Genomic DNA, 22,300 nt, shown 5'->3' with positions numbered 1-22,300 from the left:
CAACAGACGAGGACAAAGCATGATAAACATTCATCTACTTTTGGGTCAACAACTTATCTATACATATATATACAGTCAAGTCTCATTAATCCGACATCGTTGGTTGCACATGATTGTGTCGGATTGACGAGTATGTCGGATTAACGAAATTAAGTGATTTGTGATTGAAAATCGTACATCTTCACGATAGATAATAACCGTGTGTACTTTGTAATATAATCATTAAAAACGAAATATTTATATTGTTATGTTGTTTATTCATTCATTCCTTAATTTATAATTAATGACATTGCAAAATAATAATAATTTTCCCATTTATACATAACAATAGAGACATTACTCACTGAATTCGACCATGTTTTATATACCTGTTCGTATTTTAAACTGGCTTCATGCACATTTATCTGGCTTCAGTTTGTAAACTACATTTGTATAGCTTTGTACATACAGGTTTGAATAGCTTTTCCTGTTAATTGTTAAGTTAATCTCTGCAGCCAGTGCGTGTCAAAACACGGGGTTGTGTACTCGCGGGCAGATGACCACGGAGTACGCTGACCACACGGAGTACGCTGACCACTGTGTCGGATTAACAAGACTGATTAATGCATGATTTCGGTAATTCGTTGCAAATTATAGGTGTGTCGGAGTGGGAGTGCGAGAATGTTGGATTATCAGGACTAAATAGCACTGAATCAATCGGTCCCATCATTTGTGTTGGATAAAGCCGGGTGTCGGATTAACGAGTGTCGGATTAACGAGACTTGACTGTATGTCGGAAGATTATTGCATCAACATGAATTAATAGACTAGATTCCTATTTCTAATGTAAGAGTCTCAATACCCCCATTCTTCAGTTCTTCCATCAATTACTGTATATCTCCAATTCTGTTGGCTGTCTACGGCATCACAACAACAGTATATGTCTGTCTACTGAATCACTACAACATGTCTGTCTACTGAATCACCACAATGGTCTAACGGCATGTAGCTTCAACAATGACGGTAACTCGCAGCAGTCTAACCAGCACACCCACACAGTGATGACATGACCTATTCTAACAACACACCCTTAACATGCAAAGCCTAAAGATTCAAACAGCCATTTAAAATCAGAAAGCATTCCTGACTAACAGCAATATGTTCCATCATAAGTCTCACAAGCTGGCTTCTTTATACCACATTTATTACATCAGCATTCCTTAAAGAACAAAGCCTGACTTACATGTATGTGTGTCCACTAACCCCACACAACTAGAGGCTTGTCGTGGTCAAGTTCCTGATAACATGGTAATACTTTCATGGGTGGACGGATGGAAGAAAATTAAGCCATAAGAGATTGTCATTCCAATTTTTCACAATTTGTTTCTATTTATTTTTTACATTTTACTTTTTCATTTACTGTTTTGTGATTCAAAATGGCCTGTTTGGGTCCCTAAAATGATATGAACTCTTTAGTACTAAGGCAGACGGGGATAAAAACCTAATATTGTTTGTTTGTTGTTTAACGCCGCACTTAGCAATATTCCAGCTATATGATGGCGGTCTGTAAATAATCGAATCTGGACCAGACAATCCAGTGATTGACATCATGAGCATTGATCTACGTAATTAGGATACGATGACATGCATCAACCAAGTCGGCGAGCCTGACCACCTGATCCTGTTAGTCGCCTCTTACAACAAGCATAGTCGCCTCTTACAGAAAGCTGGGTTGCTGAAAAAACAAGTAGATAACTTATTGTTCCTTACTGGAAACATGGAGGCAAAAGGTATTGCTGTGACTTGACTGCAGGAATAATCTCACTCCTGTCAACCACAACAATCAGCTCTAAGATGCAACTTTCACCACTGAATCTTTTCTTACATATATATTTATGATGGCAATGAATGTTTATGTCAAGGTTATAGTGAAAACTGGTAACAATCATTGTCATTCTAGAAATATATCCATCTAAATATACAACACAAGTTAAGATCTCCATTGCAATCCATATCACAAAATAGATTTGTTAATAACCCAGGCCTACAAATATATCCCTGCGATAACTATGCAAGGGAGATAACTCTTCAACTTGGCAGTATTTAAGGGGAGATAATGCTGTCATACTCAGCAGTAGAACTAGGGCCAATGACTAGATGACTACAAATTGAGTATTGTATTTTTTTGCTTTTACGGTTTCTACCAGCCAGAGACAAAAGCTACAACAAAGGAATAGAGCAAGCCCAGATTCCATTAAATCTTTTTAAATTTAATTGAATTACCTTTTTTGGATGAGAATTAAAAAAAATAATAATTAAATCTAATAAGTAGTGTCCCATCACTGTAGCTCATCATGCTGTCATCATAAATCATGAAATTTATCTTTCAACTCTGTTTTTTTCACCAAAATAATATTCTAATAAGAGCCCCCTATTTCTAATTATTACATCAAATACGGTATTACATTTTATATAAAAATGGCTGAAGAATGGCATAAATAGCTTTTCAATATGGCTGCTGCCAAAGAAAATCTCATCAACAGAATCATATACTGTTGTTTGAAATGACTGTTTACTGCATCATGGGTCCTGCATCTTCCTCATGTGGAGTGGCTGAAGCTGTTGATGATGATGCCCTTAGTATGAAACTGTGGAATATGTTGTATCATTGTACAAAATAGCCTTCTGATGACCCTACATCACAAATATAACTACTAAAACACTCATGATTAATTCGAATTAATTGTTTTTTTGACCAACATGATAAGAATATGAAATGTGTTATGATCAACTGATGATGCTGTTTTCTGAAAACATGAAAATATGTTTTTCAAAACTTGAAAAATTGCACATTTTTTATAAAATCTCGGGTGGTTCATGAAACAATATGATTTAATACTACACAATGTACTAAAGACAAAAAAACCTAGCAAACCCCAGTACACATGGATTTATCAGACATATTGACCAATGACCAGAAAATGAAAAAACAGGCATTTAAAAGTCAATAAACAGATTGGATTTTCTAGACACGAGACAGACAAACGTCAGGCAAGTAAATGTTTTGCCATCATCAATCAATTGGAGTAAATACTATTGCTACTTTATTTAATTAAACAATATAACCAAATTGCAATTCCTGATAGTGAAAACATGTAATCTATTGCCACAGAGTCAAAAGACACATATCAAAACATGTGTTGCTTCTGCTATCATCAGCAGGGATGTACTGGGACCTGCTCTGAGGCAGATATTTGGCCCCAAGTCTGCAGCAAATATCATTTAAAATTCCCAAATTGGAATTAGAATTTTTCCACTTTATGTTCTATACTGTAAATCTTGAAATTAACGCGAGCTGTGAATTACATGTGAAAAATTTCAGTGGTCTTTGCTTGTGTAGCAGGGCATGGAGTCATCCCACAGATGACATCCTTACCTTGTCAGCTTGCTGACAGGGTTAACCTCTTTGGTCATGTGGACAAGGTGTCCGACCTCAGAAGGTCTGTGGTTCGAATCCCATGGCCATCACGGGACTCGGAAATTTTATGGCCGCTACACTTGCATTAATTAACTTCGCATTTATGTCTCTAAATGACTATCAACAATAAGACAGCCTCACTGGACACTTTGGATAGTGGAAATACCAACTTGTATATAAACACAAATACGCTTAATTAAGCAGTTGTAACAAGTATTTGACAATGTCATTCAAAGAATAGGAGTTACACAATGGGCAGCAATCAGTGAACTGTTGTTGGTTCAGTTATTTTATTGCCTTTAAATTCCCTAATGCCAGTCAACAGAGTAAACATATAAACTGTGTGTTGTATTAGGAAAACACTGTTTATTGTTTTTTTTACGGAAGTGCTTTACTCAGCGCTAATAAGCTGTGCTGTTTGCTGTTTGACTGGATTAAGGTAAGGATAGGTATCATTCCACTGGGGATGGAGTTGGGGGAGTTGCATTGACATTGAGTCACATTTTTGCCTAGGGGTCAGCAGTCGTATTAATTTAGAGACACATTAATTTCCAGATTTACAGTAGTTATAACTTATGTTAATGGCTTTGTAGAGGTCACATGTATATCACTGACAACAAGGCCAACAAAGTGGAAGAGACATTAATGCTTAATTTCACATTATCACACTGATTGCAATGTGAAAATACCTCCAGATTTAGGAAAACATTTTTTTTTTAAAAATCCCAATTTTGAACAAAATAATGATTTTGTCCCAATTTTACTTCCATGGGCGCTTAGTATAGAACCTTGATACACCCCTGATCAGTGCAAAGGGAATACTCACTGCAGTATGGGTGAATCAGTGATGACTGAAACTTGCTCATCAAGATTGACTTCTCACACTTTTGACTAACCTGTGACTAGATGGAACGAATGTTATATTTGCTATAACACTTTCTGTGTAAAGTACAGATTCTTGTACTTTTGTGGGTTGAGTCCCATCCAGGTCACTGTCCCGTCATGTAATTAGATGACTATAGCTAGAGAACATACCTGTCTAATCTGAAACCAAGCCACTTCTACATGGACATGTATAGTGGTATAGTGTCAGCATGGCTAAACCCACCATCTTAGAATTTACCTGAAGTTAATACTGCATCTATAAACATAACAAGAGAGCTAATGCCATTCAAAACAACATCAACATATAACAATCTGTAAATGTCTTCAAGAAATTATTTTCCCTTTCTGTTTTCTGTTAAAACAAATACTGTTATGGATGCGTGAATGAGCAGTGATTTCACGCATGTAAAGGTCAGTGAGGTCACTGTCCTCTAAAGATCAAAGTCTGACCTGTCCATGAGGTCCTACCTGTACTGTAGAAGTGAGCTGATTGTCATGACCTCATCACCTACATGAGTAGGTTAAGTAGGAAATACGAGCGCTGTCCAACAAAATCCTCATACTGAGTTGCAAGTTTTCTAGCTTTTGTTCCAACACTGTTGTAACCAACTGCCAGGGCTGATCAATGCCATGTGATATGCCTTGCCATTCAAGCGTCGTTATTGTAGATCAGTGTAGAGTGTGCCAATATTGTCTCACATTTATATCCTGTAGATTGGAACATTATGCAACAGAAGTCAGTGTTGTAGCACAATCAGCATTGATTCGGGACTAGGACTGTTTCAAAATAATCTAGAGGACATGAATAACTGGATTTCAAAGCACAGATTGTGGCTATCTGTTCTCACCAAAATGAATGTCTCATTACAATTACAGATGATGTGTTGGAAGGGTTACACTTAATGAGGATGCCAGTGACTACAGTTTAGTACAGTTGTCTGTGATGGAAATGTAATCAGGGTTTACTTCCATGCCAGCAGGAGGCGGTTTGTGGAGACTTGCTCCATCCCGGTGGATCTCCTCCAGAGCATGTTCCTCCAGTGGCAGAACAGCAGGCCCTGCTGCGGGAACACCTGATACATAGTCGGGGTGGGTTGGAGATTCTGGTGACGTTTGGACATCATCTGAACCAAGGCCAGCCCTCATATACGCATCCATGGAATCAGATGTTGACCTTGACGTATCTGACCTTGACCTAGAATTACTTAACCTTGACCCAGAATTTTCTGACCTTGACCTGGAATTGTCAGATGCTTCTTCTTTACAAGCATTCACCAATGGCACCTGTACATAATCCGCGTTGAGGATAACTGGTGGGCTTGTGTTGGAAAGGTAGTTGGGATGATTAACCTCAGCACTGATTGTCTTCACACAAGGTACCCCATCAGTCACCTGCTGTTCTTGGACATAGTTTGGATGGAAAGCTGGAGCCACATTGCCCAAAGTGGTCTTCACATAGGGTGACATGGGATTTATGCTATGAACGGCAACATCTTTGTTGTGAACCACTTGATCTTCTTCAGGACTGCAAGGAAGATGGTTCTGTCTTGCATCTACGAGACCTGCGTCAGAAAATAAAGAATAATTCTCTGATGGTCTATTACCATGCATTGGCTCCATATCTCCTATCTTCTTGTAGTCTGGACAATAAGTGATTCCATTCTGGACATAAGACTCATTTGGGTTAATGACCACCTGAATTTGATCAGGGTCACTGGTCAGCTTTAGGCCGGTTGTCTGACCAGACAGGATGCCATTCTGGATGCCATGCATGTTAGTATCCGAGTTGGTCCTGGTGCTGTTGCTGGAACCGGAACAGATCACATCCTGGAAGTAAACATCAAAAGTTGGTCCAAGAGTTGTCCTATTTTACTTACAAACTATTCAATACGTCTTTGTCCTGATCCTATAACCGATCCATCTTCACAACACAGCACGTTCGCTCGTCACGCCGAAGACCCGGGTTCGATTCCCGACATGGGTACAATGTGTGAAGCCCATTTCTGGTGTCCCCCGCCGTGATATTGCTGGAATATTGCTAAAAGCGGCGTAAAACCAAACTCACTCACTCACAACACAGCAAGGTGAAGCTTTCAGTTCAAATTCACCATTTAATTGTAGTACAAACACTAAATTCCATATTTGTGAACATGAGGTAATGTAAAAAACACACCTTTATTATGGCTGACATATCTACCATAGTTTTAGCCTGACATATGCAAAGTCTCATTGCAATCAGGTCATTTACTTGGATACAAGACCTTTCTGCATGAAGATCTGAGGCCACCATAGGAGTAAAAGATTTGACTTCAATGAGAATTTGTTTTGTTTTTTCTGTTTAACGCTGTACTCAGCAATATTCAAGCTTTTTGATGGCGGACTGTATAATCGAGCCTGGACCAGACAATTCAGTGATTGACATCATGAAAATCAATCCACACAATTGGGATAGGATAACTTGCATCAAGCAAGTCAGCGAGCCTGACCACCCGATCCCGTTAGTCGCCTCTTACAACAAACATGGGTTGGTAAGAACCTACTCTAACCCAGATCATCACAGGTCCCTGCGACATTCGGAAGCCTGCAACAACTATAGAGTTATAAGGGGTCGTAACGCTACGAACACTTTGGGAATCAGGACCCAGCACAAGAAATAGGCTTCACATTCCTATATGGGGAATCAAACTCTCATCTTCACATGGCGAGTGTATAATTCAACCATTAGGCTACCCCATGTCCCATAAGCACAGGTTGCTGTTATTCTAACCTGTAATCCCCACAATACGTAATTATCATATCTTCTATTTCTGTCACTAGTTACCTCCTCAGTGGCCTTAGTCTGGTTGGTTGCATCCAGGGAGGATGACCCGGAGCAGGAGGTATCTGACCGCAGCATCTCATGTGATGGGGATGAATATGGGCTTGTCCACTGGAACACACAATGTTAACAAAGCAGTGAGTAAGCAGTTTTCCAGCTTTGTGACAGCAGCCTGGGACTGAGATGTGGTGGTTAGTCCCAGAGTAGTGTATTTGAGGAACGGCTGGTGACAAGTACTTGTGGACTACCGTTATTACCACTAGGTAGATGGACACTGTGCAGATGTATTTTGGAAACAACTTGTGGAAGTGATGGTGCTGAATATGCAACTCACTTTGGGTAAACTGATTGTTTCTTTAGCCCAGCACTGTTTTCTCTTCCTATACATGTATCTGCAAACAAAAATTAAAATAACATGAGAGAGAGAGGGAGAGCGAGAGGGAGTGTGTGTGTATATATGTGCGTGCGTGTGTGCGTGCGTGTGAGTGTGTGTTCCACTGATTTGGGACACAAGTCAGAATTGTAGGTACCTCATTGTACAGCTTGCAAGAATGAACAGACGTACCCCATAATTAAATTCCATATGAAGTCCAATATGCAATTTTTGAAATTAGCAATATGCTTATAGGCACAAAGGGTGTGTTGAACATGATCAGTTCAGGTGGAGACAATGTGATCAGTGTCATTGATGAAACTGGGACACTGTCTTTGGGAGGGAACTCTGCAGAGGGAATCTGGTGCCTCGGATGACTGGGCCCCTCCTCCTGCTTGCCCTGATATCACTGTGAATGACAACCTGCACATGATCTGGGCCTATTCCTGCACTGTTGTCATGGAGATACTTACATGACAACGATGACTGCCAACATGATAACGCCGATTACAACTGCAACAGCAATTCCTTCCCGTAAATGCAAATATCCTGAAAAATAAGAAGAATATTTCTGGTGTTGTAGAATCAAACTATCTTCAATACATGGTCAGAACTCATACACTACATGCCTCCATCAGACAATACTTCTCAGGTTTGTATACACTACATTCCTCCATCAGACAATACATCATGGGTTTGTATACACTGTGTTCCTCCATCAGACAATACTTCACAGGTTTGTATACACTATGTTCCTCCATCAGACAATACTTCACAGGTTTGTATACACTGTGTTACTCCATCAGACAATACTTCACAGGTTTGTATACACTATGTTCCTCCATCAGACAATACTTCACAGGTTTGTATACACTATGTTCCTCCATCAGACAATACTTCACAGGTTTGTATACACTACATTCCTCCATCAGACAATACATCATGGGTTTGTATACACTATGTTCCCTCATCAGACAATAGTTCACAGGTTTGTATACACTATGTTCCTCCATCAGACAATACTTCACAGGTTTGTATACACTATGTTCCTCCATCAGACAATACTTCACGGGTTTGTATACATGATGTTCCTCCATCAGACAATACTTCACAGGTTTGTATACACTATGTTCCTCCATCAGACAATACTTCACAGGTTTGTATACACCATGTTCCTCCATCAGACAATACTTCACGGGTTTGCATACACTATGTTCCTCCATCAGACAATACTTCACAGGTTTGTATACACTGTGTTCCTCCATCAGACGATACTTCACAGGACTGTATACACTATGTTCCTCCATCAGACAATACTTCACAGGTTTGTATACACTAAGTTCCTCCATCAGACAATACTACACAGGTTTGTATACACTGTGTTCCTCCATCAGACAATACTTCTCAGGTTTGTATAAACTACATTCCTCCATCAGACAATACATCATGGGTTTGTATACACTATGTTCCTCCATCAGACAATACTTCACAGGTTTGTATACACTATGTTCCTCCATCAGACAATACTTCACGGGTTTGTATACACTACATTCCTCCATCAGACAATACTTCACAGGACTGTATAGACTATGTTCCTCCATCAGACAATACTTCACAGATTTGTATACACTATGTTCCTCCATCAGACAATACTTCACAGGTTTGTATACACTATGTTCCTCCATCAGACAATACTTCACAGGTTTGTATACACTGTGTTCCTCCATCAGACAATACTTCACAGGTTTGTATACACTATGTTCCTCCATCAGACAATACTTCACAGGTTTGTATACACTACATTCCTCCATCAGACAATACTTCACGGGTTTGTATACACTGTGTTCCTCCATCAGACAATACTTCACAGGTTTGTATACACTATGTTCCTCCATCAGACGATACTTCATGGGTTTGTATACACTATGTTCCTCCATCAGACAATACTTCACGGGTTGTATACACTATGTTCCTCCATCAGACAATACCTCACAGGTTTGTATACACTGTGTTCCTCCATCAGACAATACTTCACGGGTTTGTATACACTATGTTCCTCCATCAGACAATACTTCACAGGTTTGTATACACTATGTTCCTCCATCAGACAATACTTCAGGGGTTTGTATACACTGTGTTCCTCCATCAGAAAATACTTCAGGGGTTTGTATACACAAAGTTCCTCTATCGGACAATACATCACAGGTTTGTATACACTATGTTCATCCATCAGACAATACTTCACAGGTTTGTATACATGATGTTCCTCCATCAGACAATACTTCACAGGTTTGTATACACTATGTTCCTCCATCAGACAATACTTCACAGGTTTGTATACACTGTGTTCCTCCATCAGACGATACTTCACAGGACTGTATACACTATGTTCCTCCATCAGACAATACTTCACAGGTTTGTATACACTATGTTCCTCCATCAGACAATACTTCACAGGTTTGTATACACTGTGTTCCTCCATCAGACAATACTTCTCAGGTTTGTATACACTACATTCCTCCATCAGACAATACATCATGGGTTTGTATACACTATGTTCCTCCATCAGACAATACTTCACAGGTTTGTATACACTATGTTCCTCCATCAGACAATACTTCACAGGTTTGTATACACTGTGTTCCTCCATCAGACAATACTTCACAGGACTGTATACATGATGTTCCTCCATCAGACAATACTTCACAGGTTTGTATACACTATGTTCCTCCATCAGACAATACTTCAAAGGTTTGTATACACTATGTTCCTCCATCAGACAATACATCACAGGTTTGTATACAATGTGTTCCTCCATCAGGCAATACTTCACAGGTTTGTATACATGATGTTCCTCCATCAGACAATACTTCACAGGTTTGTATACACTGTGTTCCTCCATCAGACAATACTTCACGGGTTTGTATACACTATGTTCCTCCATCAGACAATACTTCACAGGTTTGTATACACTTTGTTCCTCCATCAGACAATACTTCAGGGGTTTGTATACACTGTGTTCCTCCATCAGAAAATACTTCACGGGTTTGTATACACAAAGTTCCTCTATCAGACAATACTTCAGGGGTTTGTATACACATAGTTCCTTTATCGGACAATACATCACAGGTTTGTATACACTATGTTCCTCCATCAGACAATACTTCACAGGTTTGTATACACGTTGTTCCTCCATCAGACAATACTTCACAGGTTTGTATACACTCCATCAGACAATAATCAGTACAATAGTACAAGTTGCAATTTACTATTATGAATATATGCTGACTGCTGACATTATATGATAGATCAGCTGAATTGTGTGATAAATCTAATATAACTAACCACATTCTGATGGAATCGCCTGGTAGATGGGGTCATATAACTCACCACGTTCTGATGGAATAGCCTGGCTGATGGGGTCATGTAACTCACCACGTTCTGATGGAATCACCTGGTAGATGGGGTCATATAACTCATATTGTTCTGATGGAATCACCTGGTAGATGGGGTCATGTAACTCACCACGTTCTGATGGAATAGCCTGGTAGATGGGGTCATGTAACTCACCACGTTCTGATGGAATCGCCTGGCTGATGGGGTCATGTAACTCACCACGTTCTGATGGAATCACCTGGTAGATGGGTCATGTAACTCACCACGTTCTGATGGAATAGCCTGGTAGATGGGGTCATGTAACTCACCACATTCTGATGGAATAGCCTGGTAGATGGGGTCATGTAACTCGCCACGTTCTGATGGAATCGCCTGGTAGATGGGGTCATGTAACTCGCCACGTTCTGATGGAATAGCCTGGTAGATGGGGTCATGTAACTCACCACGTTCTGATGGAATCGCCTTGCTGATGGGGTCATGTAACTCACCACGTTCTGATGGAATCGCCTGGTAGATGGGGTCATGTAACTCACATCGTTCTGATGGAATAGCCTGGTTGATGGGGTCATGTAACTCACCACGTTCTGATGGAATCGCCTGGTAGATGGGTCATGTAACTCACCACGTTCTGATGGAATAGCCTGGTAGATGGGGTCATGTAACTCACCACATTCTGATGGAATAGCCTTGCTGATGGGGTCATGTAACTCACCACGTTCTGATGGAATAGCCTGGTAGATGGGGTCATGTAACTCGCCACGTTCTGAAGGAATCGCCTGGTAGATGGGGTCATGTAACTCGCCACGTTCTGATGGAATAGCCTGGTAGATGGGGTCATGTAACTCGCCACGTTCTGATGGAATCGCCTGGTAGATGGGGTCATGTAACTCACCACGTTCTGATGGAATAGCCTGGTAGATGGGGTCATGTAACTCGCCACGTTCTGATGGAATCACCTGGTAGATGGGGTCATGTAACTCACCACATTCTGATGGAATAGCCTTGCTGATGGGGTCATGTAACTCACCACGTTCTGATGGAATCGCCTGGTAGATGGGGTCATTTAACTCACCACGTTCTGATGGAATCGCCTGGTAGATGGGGTCATGTAACTCGCCACGTTCTGATGGAATCGCCTGGTAGATGGGGTCATGTAACTCACCACGTTCTGATGGAATAGCCTGGTAGATGGGGTCATGTAACTCGCCACGTTCTGATGGAATCACCTGGTAGATGGGGTCATGTAACTCACCACATTCTGATGGAATAGCCTTGCTGATGGGGTCATGTAACTCACCACGTTCTGATGGAATCGCCTGGTAGATGGGGTCATTTAACTCACCACGTTCTGATGGAATCGCCTGGTAGATGGGGTCATTTAACTCACCACGTTCTGATGGAATCGCCTGGTAGATGGGGTCATGTAACTCACCACGTTCTGATGGAATAGCCTGGTAGATGGGGTCATGTAACTCACCACGTTCTGATGGAATCACCTGTTAGATGGGGTCATGTAACTCGCCACGTTCTGATGGAATAGCCTGGTAGATGGGGTCATGTAACTCACCACGTTCTGATGGAATCGCCTGGTAGATGGGGTCATTTAACTCACCACGTTCTGATGGAATAGCCTGGTAGTTGGGGTTGTGTAACTCACCACATCTGATGGAATAGCCTGGCCGAATGGGTCATGTAACTCACCACGTTCTGATGGAATAGCCTTGCTGATAGGGTCACGTAACTCACCACGTTCTGATGGAATCGCCTGGTAAATGGGGTCATTGATGGGTCCAACTCCTGCAGAGGACACAGCCTGCAACCTGAAGCTGTAGTTTCTCCCTGCTTGAAGCTCCGTAGCAACATGTTGGGCTGTTGTCAGGTTGTAGGTGATGTTGTACTTGTTGATGATGTCTGAAAACAGTAATGTCATAGTCACTACAACCTGATTTAGATCAAGCTCGGGCCAATCAAACCAGTGAATGAATATGGGCTGGGTGAAAATGGGAAGCAGAGATGGCAAAGTTTCTGCAGCACATTACATTCACATTTCACACATTTTGCACGTGCATTTCACTCACATAACACAGATTCCACGTAGATTCCATGCTCATTGCATGTACATTACACATACATTACACATATCTTACACGCACATTACATACATCTTACATGCTCATTACAAGCACATACACGTACATTTCACGCACATTACACGTACATAACACAGACATTACACATACATTACACGCACATTACAAGCACATTACATGCTCATTACACGTACATTACACGCTTATTACATGCACATTACACATACATTTCATGTACATTACAAGAACATTACACGAACATTACTCGTACATTACATGCTCATTACACAGACATTACACGCACATTACACAGACATTACATGCTCATTACACACACATTACATGCACATTACACAGACATTACACGCACATTACACACATTACACGTACATTACACGCACATTACACATTCATTACATGCTCATTACACGAACATTACACGCACATTACACTACATTACACGTACATTACACGCACATTACACGCACATTACACGTACATTACACGCACATTACACACACATTACACTACATTACACGTACATTACACGCACATTACACATTCATTACATGCTCATTACACGAACATTACACGCACATTACACATTCATTACACGCACATTACACGTACATTACACGTACATTACACGCACATTACACTACATTACACGTACATTACACGCACATTACACATTCATTACATGCTCATTACACGAACATTACACGCACATTACACATTCATTACACGTACATTACACGTACATTACACGCACATTACACTACATTACACGTACATTACACGCACATTACACATTCATTACACGTACATTACACGAACATTACACGCACATTACACTACATTACACGTACATTACACGCACATTACACATTCATTACATGCTCATTACACGAACATTACACGCACATTACACTACATTACACGTACATTACACGCACATTACACATTCATTACATGCTCATTACACGAACATTACACGCACATTACACGCACATTACACGTACATAACACGTACATTACACGCACATTACACTACATTACACGTACATTACACGCACATTACACATTCATTACATGCTCATTACACGTACATTACACGCACATTACACGCACATTACACGTACATTACACGCACATTACACACACATTACACTACATTACACGCACATTACACATTCATTACATGCTCATTACACGAACATTACACGCACATTACACATTCATTACACGCACATTACACTACATTACACGCACATTACACACACATTACACTACATTACACGTACATTACACGCACATTACACTACATTACACGTACATTACACGCACATTACACTACATTACACGTACATTACACACACATTACACACATTACATGCTCATTACACACACATTACACAGACATTACACGTACATTACACGCACATTACACATTCATTACATGCTCATTACACGAACATTACACGCACATTACACTACATTACACGTACATTACACGCACATTACACGTACATTACACGCACATTACACACACATTACACTACATTACACGTACATTACACGCACATTACACATTCATTACATGCTCATTACACGAACATTACACGCACATTACACATTCATTACACGCACATTACACTACATTACACGCACATTACACACACATTACACTACATTACACGTACATTACACGCACATTACACTACATTACACGTACATTACACGCACATTACACTACATTACACGTACATTACACGCACATTACACACATTACATGCTCATTACACACACATTACACAGACATTACATGCTCATTACACAGACATTACATGCACATTACACGTACATTACACAGACATTACATGTACATTACACGCACATTACATGCTCATTACACACACATTACATGCACATTACACGTACATTACACGCACATTACACACATTACACGTACATTACACGCACATTACACACTCATTACATGTACATTACACGCACATTACACATACATTACATGCTCATTACACACACATTACATGCACATTACACGTACATTACACGCACATTACACACATTACACGTACATTACACGCACATTACACATTCATTACATGCTCATTACACGAACATTACACGCACATTACACGCACATTACACTACATTACACGTACATTACACGCACATTACACTACATTACACGTACATTACACGCACATTACACACATTACACGTACATTACACGCACATTACACATTCATTACACGCACATTACACTACATTACACAGACATTACACGCACATTACACACATTACACGTACATTACACGTACATTACACATTCATTACACGCACATTACACTACATTACACGTACATTACACGCACATTACACTACATTACACGTACATTACACGCACATTACATGCACATTACATGTACATTACATGCTCATTACACAAACATTACATGTACATTACACAAACATTACATGCATAATACACGGACATTACACACATTACACATACTTTACACGAACATTACATGCACAATACAACACACATACATTACATATACATGCACATTACACGTACATTACACAACACGCTCATTACAGCTTATAACCCGTACATTATACACCCATACATATACAACACACGTACATTACACGTACATTACACAACACGCTCATTACAGCTTATAACACGTACATTATACACCCATACATATACAACACACGTACATTACACGTACATTACACAACACGCTCATTACAGCTTAATAATTTTATAATTTGAAGTTTACACAATATACAGCTTTTCCACTGGACGAGAGGCCGGTCACATGACTGCAAAATTGACGTTTATAAGTGTATGAACGACACAATTTGACGTTCATACATTTTTCACCAGACCGTGTTCTTGAAATGACGTAAACACTGACCGACTACTTCCACATTCCTGGGGAATCCCCTGGGAATTTCCTAGCATGAAAAGATACATAAGTGTTCTTTCTGATCATTTAGAACCTTTATTCTTGGTCTCAGTGTTTCAGTATACATTGAGAAATTTCAGAGAGCGTGACTGCATGATTGTTCACAAATATCCTCGCTACGGCCCATCCTAATGAACAAACGATGAAATGCACATCTAAACTATCGTAGTATCGACTCAATCTGTGCCTAGGCTGACATTGACGGTCTCCAGCAATCTATGAATTTACCTTTGTGTCTGTTTGTCGCATCTTTATTCAAATTTCAATGATCGGCCAGTTGATCAATGATGACTAACACATGTAACCGCCACAGGCTCATTAACAACTTCGGAAATCTCTCCTGTCATGTTTATCGTGTCGGCCATTTTGACGTCTTGTACATGATGTAAATGTATGACGACGCGCTGTCATTGTGACTGACTTACTGAGGTAGTTCTTTACAGACCTTTCTCATCTAATGAGGATATGATTTAAACACATGTGCTGAGCAAGATGTTTCTGAAGAGCAAGTTGTGCATCCATACGCCCATGTCACCTCTCTTTTTGAAGAACTATTTTACTCCACGATATAGCTGGTTGTTGTATGGCTGTCAGTGTAAACATGAAGTCACACGTACTAAATAAAATTGTGTTTAGATCTTGGCCTACATCCTTTGAGGTAAGAAATTTTGATACAAAAATTATAAGAATTGACTTTAACTTTGTGTGAGTTCCTTGGAGTATGAACCTTCACAGAATGAGGGCCAAACATTGGATGAACGCCGCCGCAAGCTCCGATGTTCATACAATATTTGGCCCTCACGCTATGAAGGTTCATGCTCCAAGGAACTCACACAAGGTGAAAGTCAATTTTTAATTACATGTACATTATACGCTTATTACAGGTCGTTACACACGCATACATGTACATCAAACGTACATTACACGCACAATACAACACACATACATTACACATACACGCACATAAAATGAACATTACACATACATTACACACACATTACATGCACACTACATATACATTCCAAGCACAAGTTTTATACAGGATCTGGTACTCTGGGTATAATAAGCACATTTCAACACTAGAACTCATTTGGTGATGTTTTGAAACAAAATAACACAACTCCCAAACACATTCACACATTAAAATGTGACTATGAATTAAAAAGACTTTTTCAGCAATGATGGAATGTGTGACTATATACTTTGTTGGAATACATGGCGAAGCATACTTTTGCCGGACACTTCTCCGACATACAGCCGGTAGTTGGTGATCAGGGCCGTGTCAATACACCTCGTCTTGGGCCACTTCAGCTTTAGGCTCGTTGGGGAGGCAGTCTTCTCAACCTGAAGACCCATCGGCGTCTCTGTGGGCCCTGAATACGATGCAGTGGGAAACTTAGGGAACAAAAAGACAATGTTATATAATATACATTATATATCTGTATATGTCCTGTACATGGTCTGTTCACTGCCTGTACATGGCCTGTACATGGTCTGTACATGGTCTGTACATGGCCTGTACATGGTCTGTACTTGGTCTGTACATGGTCTGTACATGGTCTGTACATGGTCTGTACATAGCCTGTACAGGGTCTGTACATGGTCTGTACATGGTGTGTACATAGCCTGTACAGGGTCTGTACATGGCCTGTATATGGTCTGTACATGGTCTGTACTTGGTCTGTACATGGTCTGTACTTGGTCTGTACATGGCCTGTACAGGGTCTGTACATGGTCTGTACATGGTCTGTACATGGCCTGTACAGGGTCTGTACATGGCCTGTACATTGCCTGTACATCGTCTGTATATGGTCTGTACATGGTCTGTACTTGGTCTGTACATGGTCTGTACAGGGTCTGTACATGGTCTGTACTTGGCCTGTACATTGCCTGTACATGGCCTGTACATTGTCTGTACATTGCCTGTACATGGTCTGTACATGGCCTGTACATTGCCTGTACATGGCCTGTACATGGCCTGTATATATTCTGTACATGGTCTGTACTTGGTCTGTACTTGGTCTGTACATGGTCTGTACATGGTCTGTACATAGCCTGTACATTGCCTGTACTTGGTCTGTACATGGCCTGTACTTGGTCTGTACATGGTCAGTACTTGGTCTGTACTTGGTCTGTACTTGGTCTGTACATGGCCTGTACATGGTCTGTACATGGCCTGTACATGGTCTGTACTTGGTCTGTACTTGGTCTGTACTTGGTCTGTACATGGTCTGTACTTGGTCTGTACTTGGTCTGTACATGGTCAGTACTTGGTCTGTACTTGGTCTGTACTTGGTCTGTACATGGTCTGTACAATGCCTGTACATGGTCTGTACATGGTCTGTACTTGGTCTGTACATGGTCTGTAGATGGTCTGTACATGGCCTGTACATGGTCTATACATGTCCTGTACATGGTCTATACATGGCCTGTACATGGTCAGTACATGGCCTGTACATGGTCTGTACTTGGTCTGTACATGGTCAGTACTTGGTCTGTACATGGCCTGTACATGGTCAGTACATGGCCTGTACATGGTCTGTACTTGGTCTGTACATGGTCAGTACTTGGTCTGTATATGGTCTGTTAGTGGTCTGTACATGACCTGTACATGGTCGGTACATGGTCTGTACATGGTCTGTACTTGGTCTGTACATGGTCTGTACATGGTCTGTACATGGTCTGTACATGGCCTGTACATGGCCTGTACATGGTCTGTACTTGGTCTGTACATGGTCTGTACATGGCCTGTACATGGTCTGTACATGGCCTGTACATGGTCTATACATGGCCTGTACATGGTCTGTACTTGGTCTGTACATGGTCTGTACTTGGTCTGTACATGGCCTGTACATGGTCTGTACATGGCCTGTACATGGTCGGTACATGGCCTGTACATGGTCTGTACATGGTCTGTACTTGGTCTGTACATGGTCTGTACATGGTCTGTACATGGCCTGTACATGGTCGGTACATGGTCTATACATGGCCTGTACATGGCCTGTACATGGTCTGTACATGGTCTGTACTTGGTCTGTACATGGTCTGTACTTGGTCTGTACATGGCCTGTACATGGTCTGTACATGGCCTGTACATGGTCGGTACATGGCCTGTACATGGTCTGTACATGGCCTGTACATGGCCTGTACATGGTCGGTACATGGTCTATACATGGTCTATACATGGCCTGTACATGGTCTGTACTTGGTCTGTACATGGTCCGTACATGGCCTGTACATGGTCCGTACATTGCCTGTACATGGTCTGTACATGGTCTGTACTTGGTCTGTACATGGTCTGTTCATTGTCTGTACATGGTCTGTACATTGTCTGTTCATTGTCTGTACATTTTCTGTACATTGTCTGTACATGGTCTGTACACTGTCTGTTCATTGTCTGTATATGGTCTGTACATGGTCTGTACATTGTCTGTACATGGTCTGTACATGGTCTGTTCATGGTCTGTACATGGTCTGTACATGGTCTGTACATGGTCTGTACATTGTCTGACATGGTCTGTACATTTTCTGTTCACTGTCTGTTTTGACCCAAGAAGATCTGGGGTAGAATAGATCTTCAACCAACCCATGCTTGACGTAAAAGGCAACTTCTCTTGTCGTATGAGGCGACTTATGGGATCGGGTGGTCAGGCTCGCTGTCTTGGTTGATGTACGTCATCAATCCCAATTTCGTGAATTGATGCGCATGATGTCAATCACTGGATTGTCTGGTCCAGACTTGATTATTTACAGACCGCCGTCATATAGCTGGAATATTGCTGAGTTCGGCGTTAAACAACAAACAAACAAACAAACATCACTGTTCATTGTCTGTACATGGTCTGTTCATTGTCTGTACATGGTCTGTTCATTGTCTATCTATTGTCTGTACATGGTCTGTTCATTGTCTATCTATTGTCTGTACATGGTCTGTTCATTGTTTGTACATGGTCTGTTCATTGTCTATCTATTGTCTGTACATGGTCTGTTCATTGTTTGTTCATGGTCTGTTCATTGTCTATCTATTGTCTGTACATGGTCTGTTCATTGTTTGTTCATGGTCTGTTCATTGTCTATCTATTGTCTGTACATGGTCTGTTCATTGTCTGTACATGGTCTGTTCATTGTTTGTTCATTGTCTATCTATTGTCTGTACATGGTCTGTTCATTGTCTATCTATTGTCTGTACATGGTCTGTTCATTGTCTATCTATTGTCTGTACATGGTCTGTTCATTGTTTGTTCATGGTCTGTTCATTGTCTATCTATTGTCTGTACATGGTCTGTTCATTGTCTGTACATGGTCTGTTCATTGTCAATCTATTGTCTGTACATGGTCTGTTCATTGTTTGTACATGGTCTGTTCATTGTCTATCTATTGTCTGTTCATGGTCTGTTCATTGTCTATCTATTGTCTGTACATGGTCTGTTCATTGTCTGTACATGGTCTGTACATGGTCTGTTCATTGTCTATCTATTGTCTGTACATGGTCTGTTCATTGTTTGTTCATGGTCTGTTCATTATCTATTGTCTGTTCATTGTCTGTACATGGTCTGTTCATTGTTTGTACATGGTCTGTTCATTGTCTATCTATTGTCTGTACATGGTCTGTTCATTGTTTGTACATGGTCTGTTCATTGTCTATCTATTGTCTGTACATGGTGTGTTCATTGTCAATCTATTGTCTGTACATGGTCTGTTCATTGTTTGTACATGGTCTGTTCATTGTCTATCTATTGTCTGTACATGGTCTGTTCATTGTTTGTACATGGTCTGTTCATTGTCTATCTATTGTCTGTACATGGTGTGTTCATTGTCTGTACATGGTCTGTTCATTGTCTATCTATTGTCTGTACATGGTGTGTTCTTTGTCTGTAACCATAGTTTACTGTACTTCAAGTTCCTCACTCACGTGCTCCCTTCTCTACAATACACTCCGCCCAAGTGATACCGGTGGTCACGTTGTCAATGACGGCTGACAGACCGAACAAGTATTCGTCAACAACGACCTTCAGATCAGGGATCTCGAATGAGGTCCTGTTGACCCCGACTGGTGCCCATTTTAGAGGTTTCTGAAAAATGTGTACATGTGACATTTAACCTAAGAAAACCTGATTTATAAAGTTTGTCGGTCATAAGAGATGTTGAACAGATGGCAAAGGGGGTGTTGCCAGAAGGATTGGTGTCAACTATAGCAATTTCACATCAGTTGTGGCCTTTTGCAAACCTACTCCAAGAATCTCTTACTTGAGCAAACTAAACTATGTAAACTCCATATTGCCTGAGAAACATTTCTAGATTTTGTGATCTCTGGTGTGTAGGGGGTTGGGGTGGGGGTAGGGTGGGGGGTGGGCAGAAAAAACTGTATAACTCTGTAAAGGGACATAACTCTAGTTGGGAGTGAATAAAGGACACAGCACGTGTTTGCTGAAAAAGCGATGTTAGTTCTTGTTGAACAAGGTTAAATCCTGAAGGCAAAGATTCAATTCTGATCACACAATATAACAGTGACATACCTCACACTTCTTTCTGATCCTTGATCCCACACACCAGTACACATACAGGTCAGTTACCTCCCCTTCATGTGGCTTCCACATGGCCTTGACCTCTCTGTCAGACACCACGATGTCAAAATCTTGAATATTAGAACCTGTGAGAAAGAGAACCCAGTCAGTGACACAGCCAACTTTGTTACGCCATGCTGAGACTTTTATGAATGTTGTTTAATGCCCCCCTTTCAATACGACCACGAATATCCCGAATCAGCCCGAATCGGAAACTTTAAAAATTTGTGATGATTCGACCCATAATGCAAACTTTCGTGGCTAATCGGGCTGAAAAATATGAACAATGCCAGGAATGGGTTAAGAAGCATGTACAAATTACAAGATCATGTACAGATCATGAACAAATTGTAAGAATCACCTACGACTAAGTTACGCATATGCCGAATGTTGTTCTTACTTAATTCTTACATGATTCGTAGTTGACACAGGACATTGGAAGCTGTTTCGGCATGTTTTCGGGTTGAGGACAAGAAACTTTGGGAGCCACGAATTGCTAAGAATTAATAGCCAAGAATGCAAAAGAATCGAATACGAAGCTGTTACAGAACACAAGAATTAATTACGAATGGATTACAATACAGCCACAAAATTGCAATTTGGGGACCCTTCCATGAAAGTTTTTTCAAACAAAAACTTTCTCACCAATTCGACGAACTCCCGCAAACTGAACGAATGTTTGGGAATCAAATAAGATTCATTTAAGTAC

The 22,300-nt window shown here is 40.7% G+C and overlaps 1 protein-coding gene across 3 annotated transcripts in view; it reads right to left on the bottom strand.

The window, feature by feature from the left end:
* Nucleotides 1-224: 224 nt before the first annotated feature.
* LOC124114802 (interleukin-6 receptor subunit beta-like) overlaps nucleotides 225-22,300 on the bottom strand; it is a 74,105-nt gene continuing 52,029 nt past the window's right edge. For all 3 annotated transcript variants that reach the window (XM_046475562.2, XM_046475563.2, XM_046475564.2), the window contains 8 exons: nucleotides 21,544-21,677; nucleotides 20,940-21,099; nucleotides 17,257-17,400; nucleotides 12,676-12,840; nucleotides 8,007-8,082; nucleotides 7,495-7,552; nucleotides 7,164-7,271; nucleotides 225-6,169 (listed from right to left, as the gene is read on the bottom strand). In XM_046475562.2, the coding sequence (XP_046331518.2) occupies nucleotides 5,261-6,169; nucleotides 7,164-7,271; nucleotides 7,495-7,552; nucleotides 8,007-8,082; nucleotides 12,676-12,840; nucleotides 17,257-17,400; nucleotides 20,940-21,099; nucleotides 21,544-21,677 (1,754 nt within the window). In that variant the 3' untranslated portion in view covers nucleotides 225-5,260. The remainder of the gene's footprint in view (nucleotides 6,170-7,163; nucleotides 7,272-7,494; nucleotides 7,553-8,006; nucleotides 8,083-12,675; nucleotides 12,841-17,256; nucleotides 17,401-20,939; nucleotides 21,100-21,543; nucleotides 21,678-22,300) is intronic.

Source organism: Haliotis rufescens, unplaced genomic scaffold (assembly GCF_023055435.1).
Source record: "Haliotis rufescens isolate VD_foot unplaced genomic scaffold, xgHalRufe1.0.p SCAF_2, whole genome shotgun sequence".
Taxonomy (NCBI): Eukaryota; Metazoa; Mollusca; class Gastropoda; order Lepetellida; family Haliotidae; genus Haliotis; species Haliotis rufescens.
Note: the sequence above shows the minus strand (reverse complement) of the source record. Positions and strands in the feature narration are given on the sequence as shown.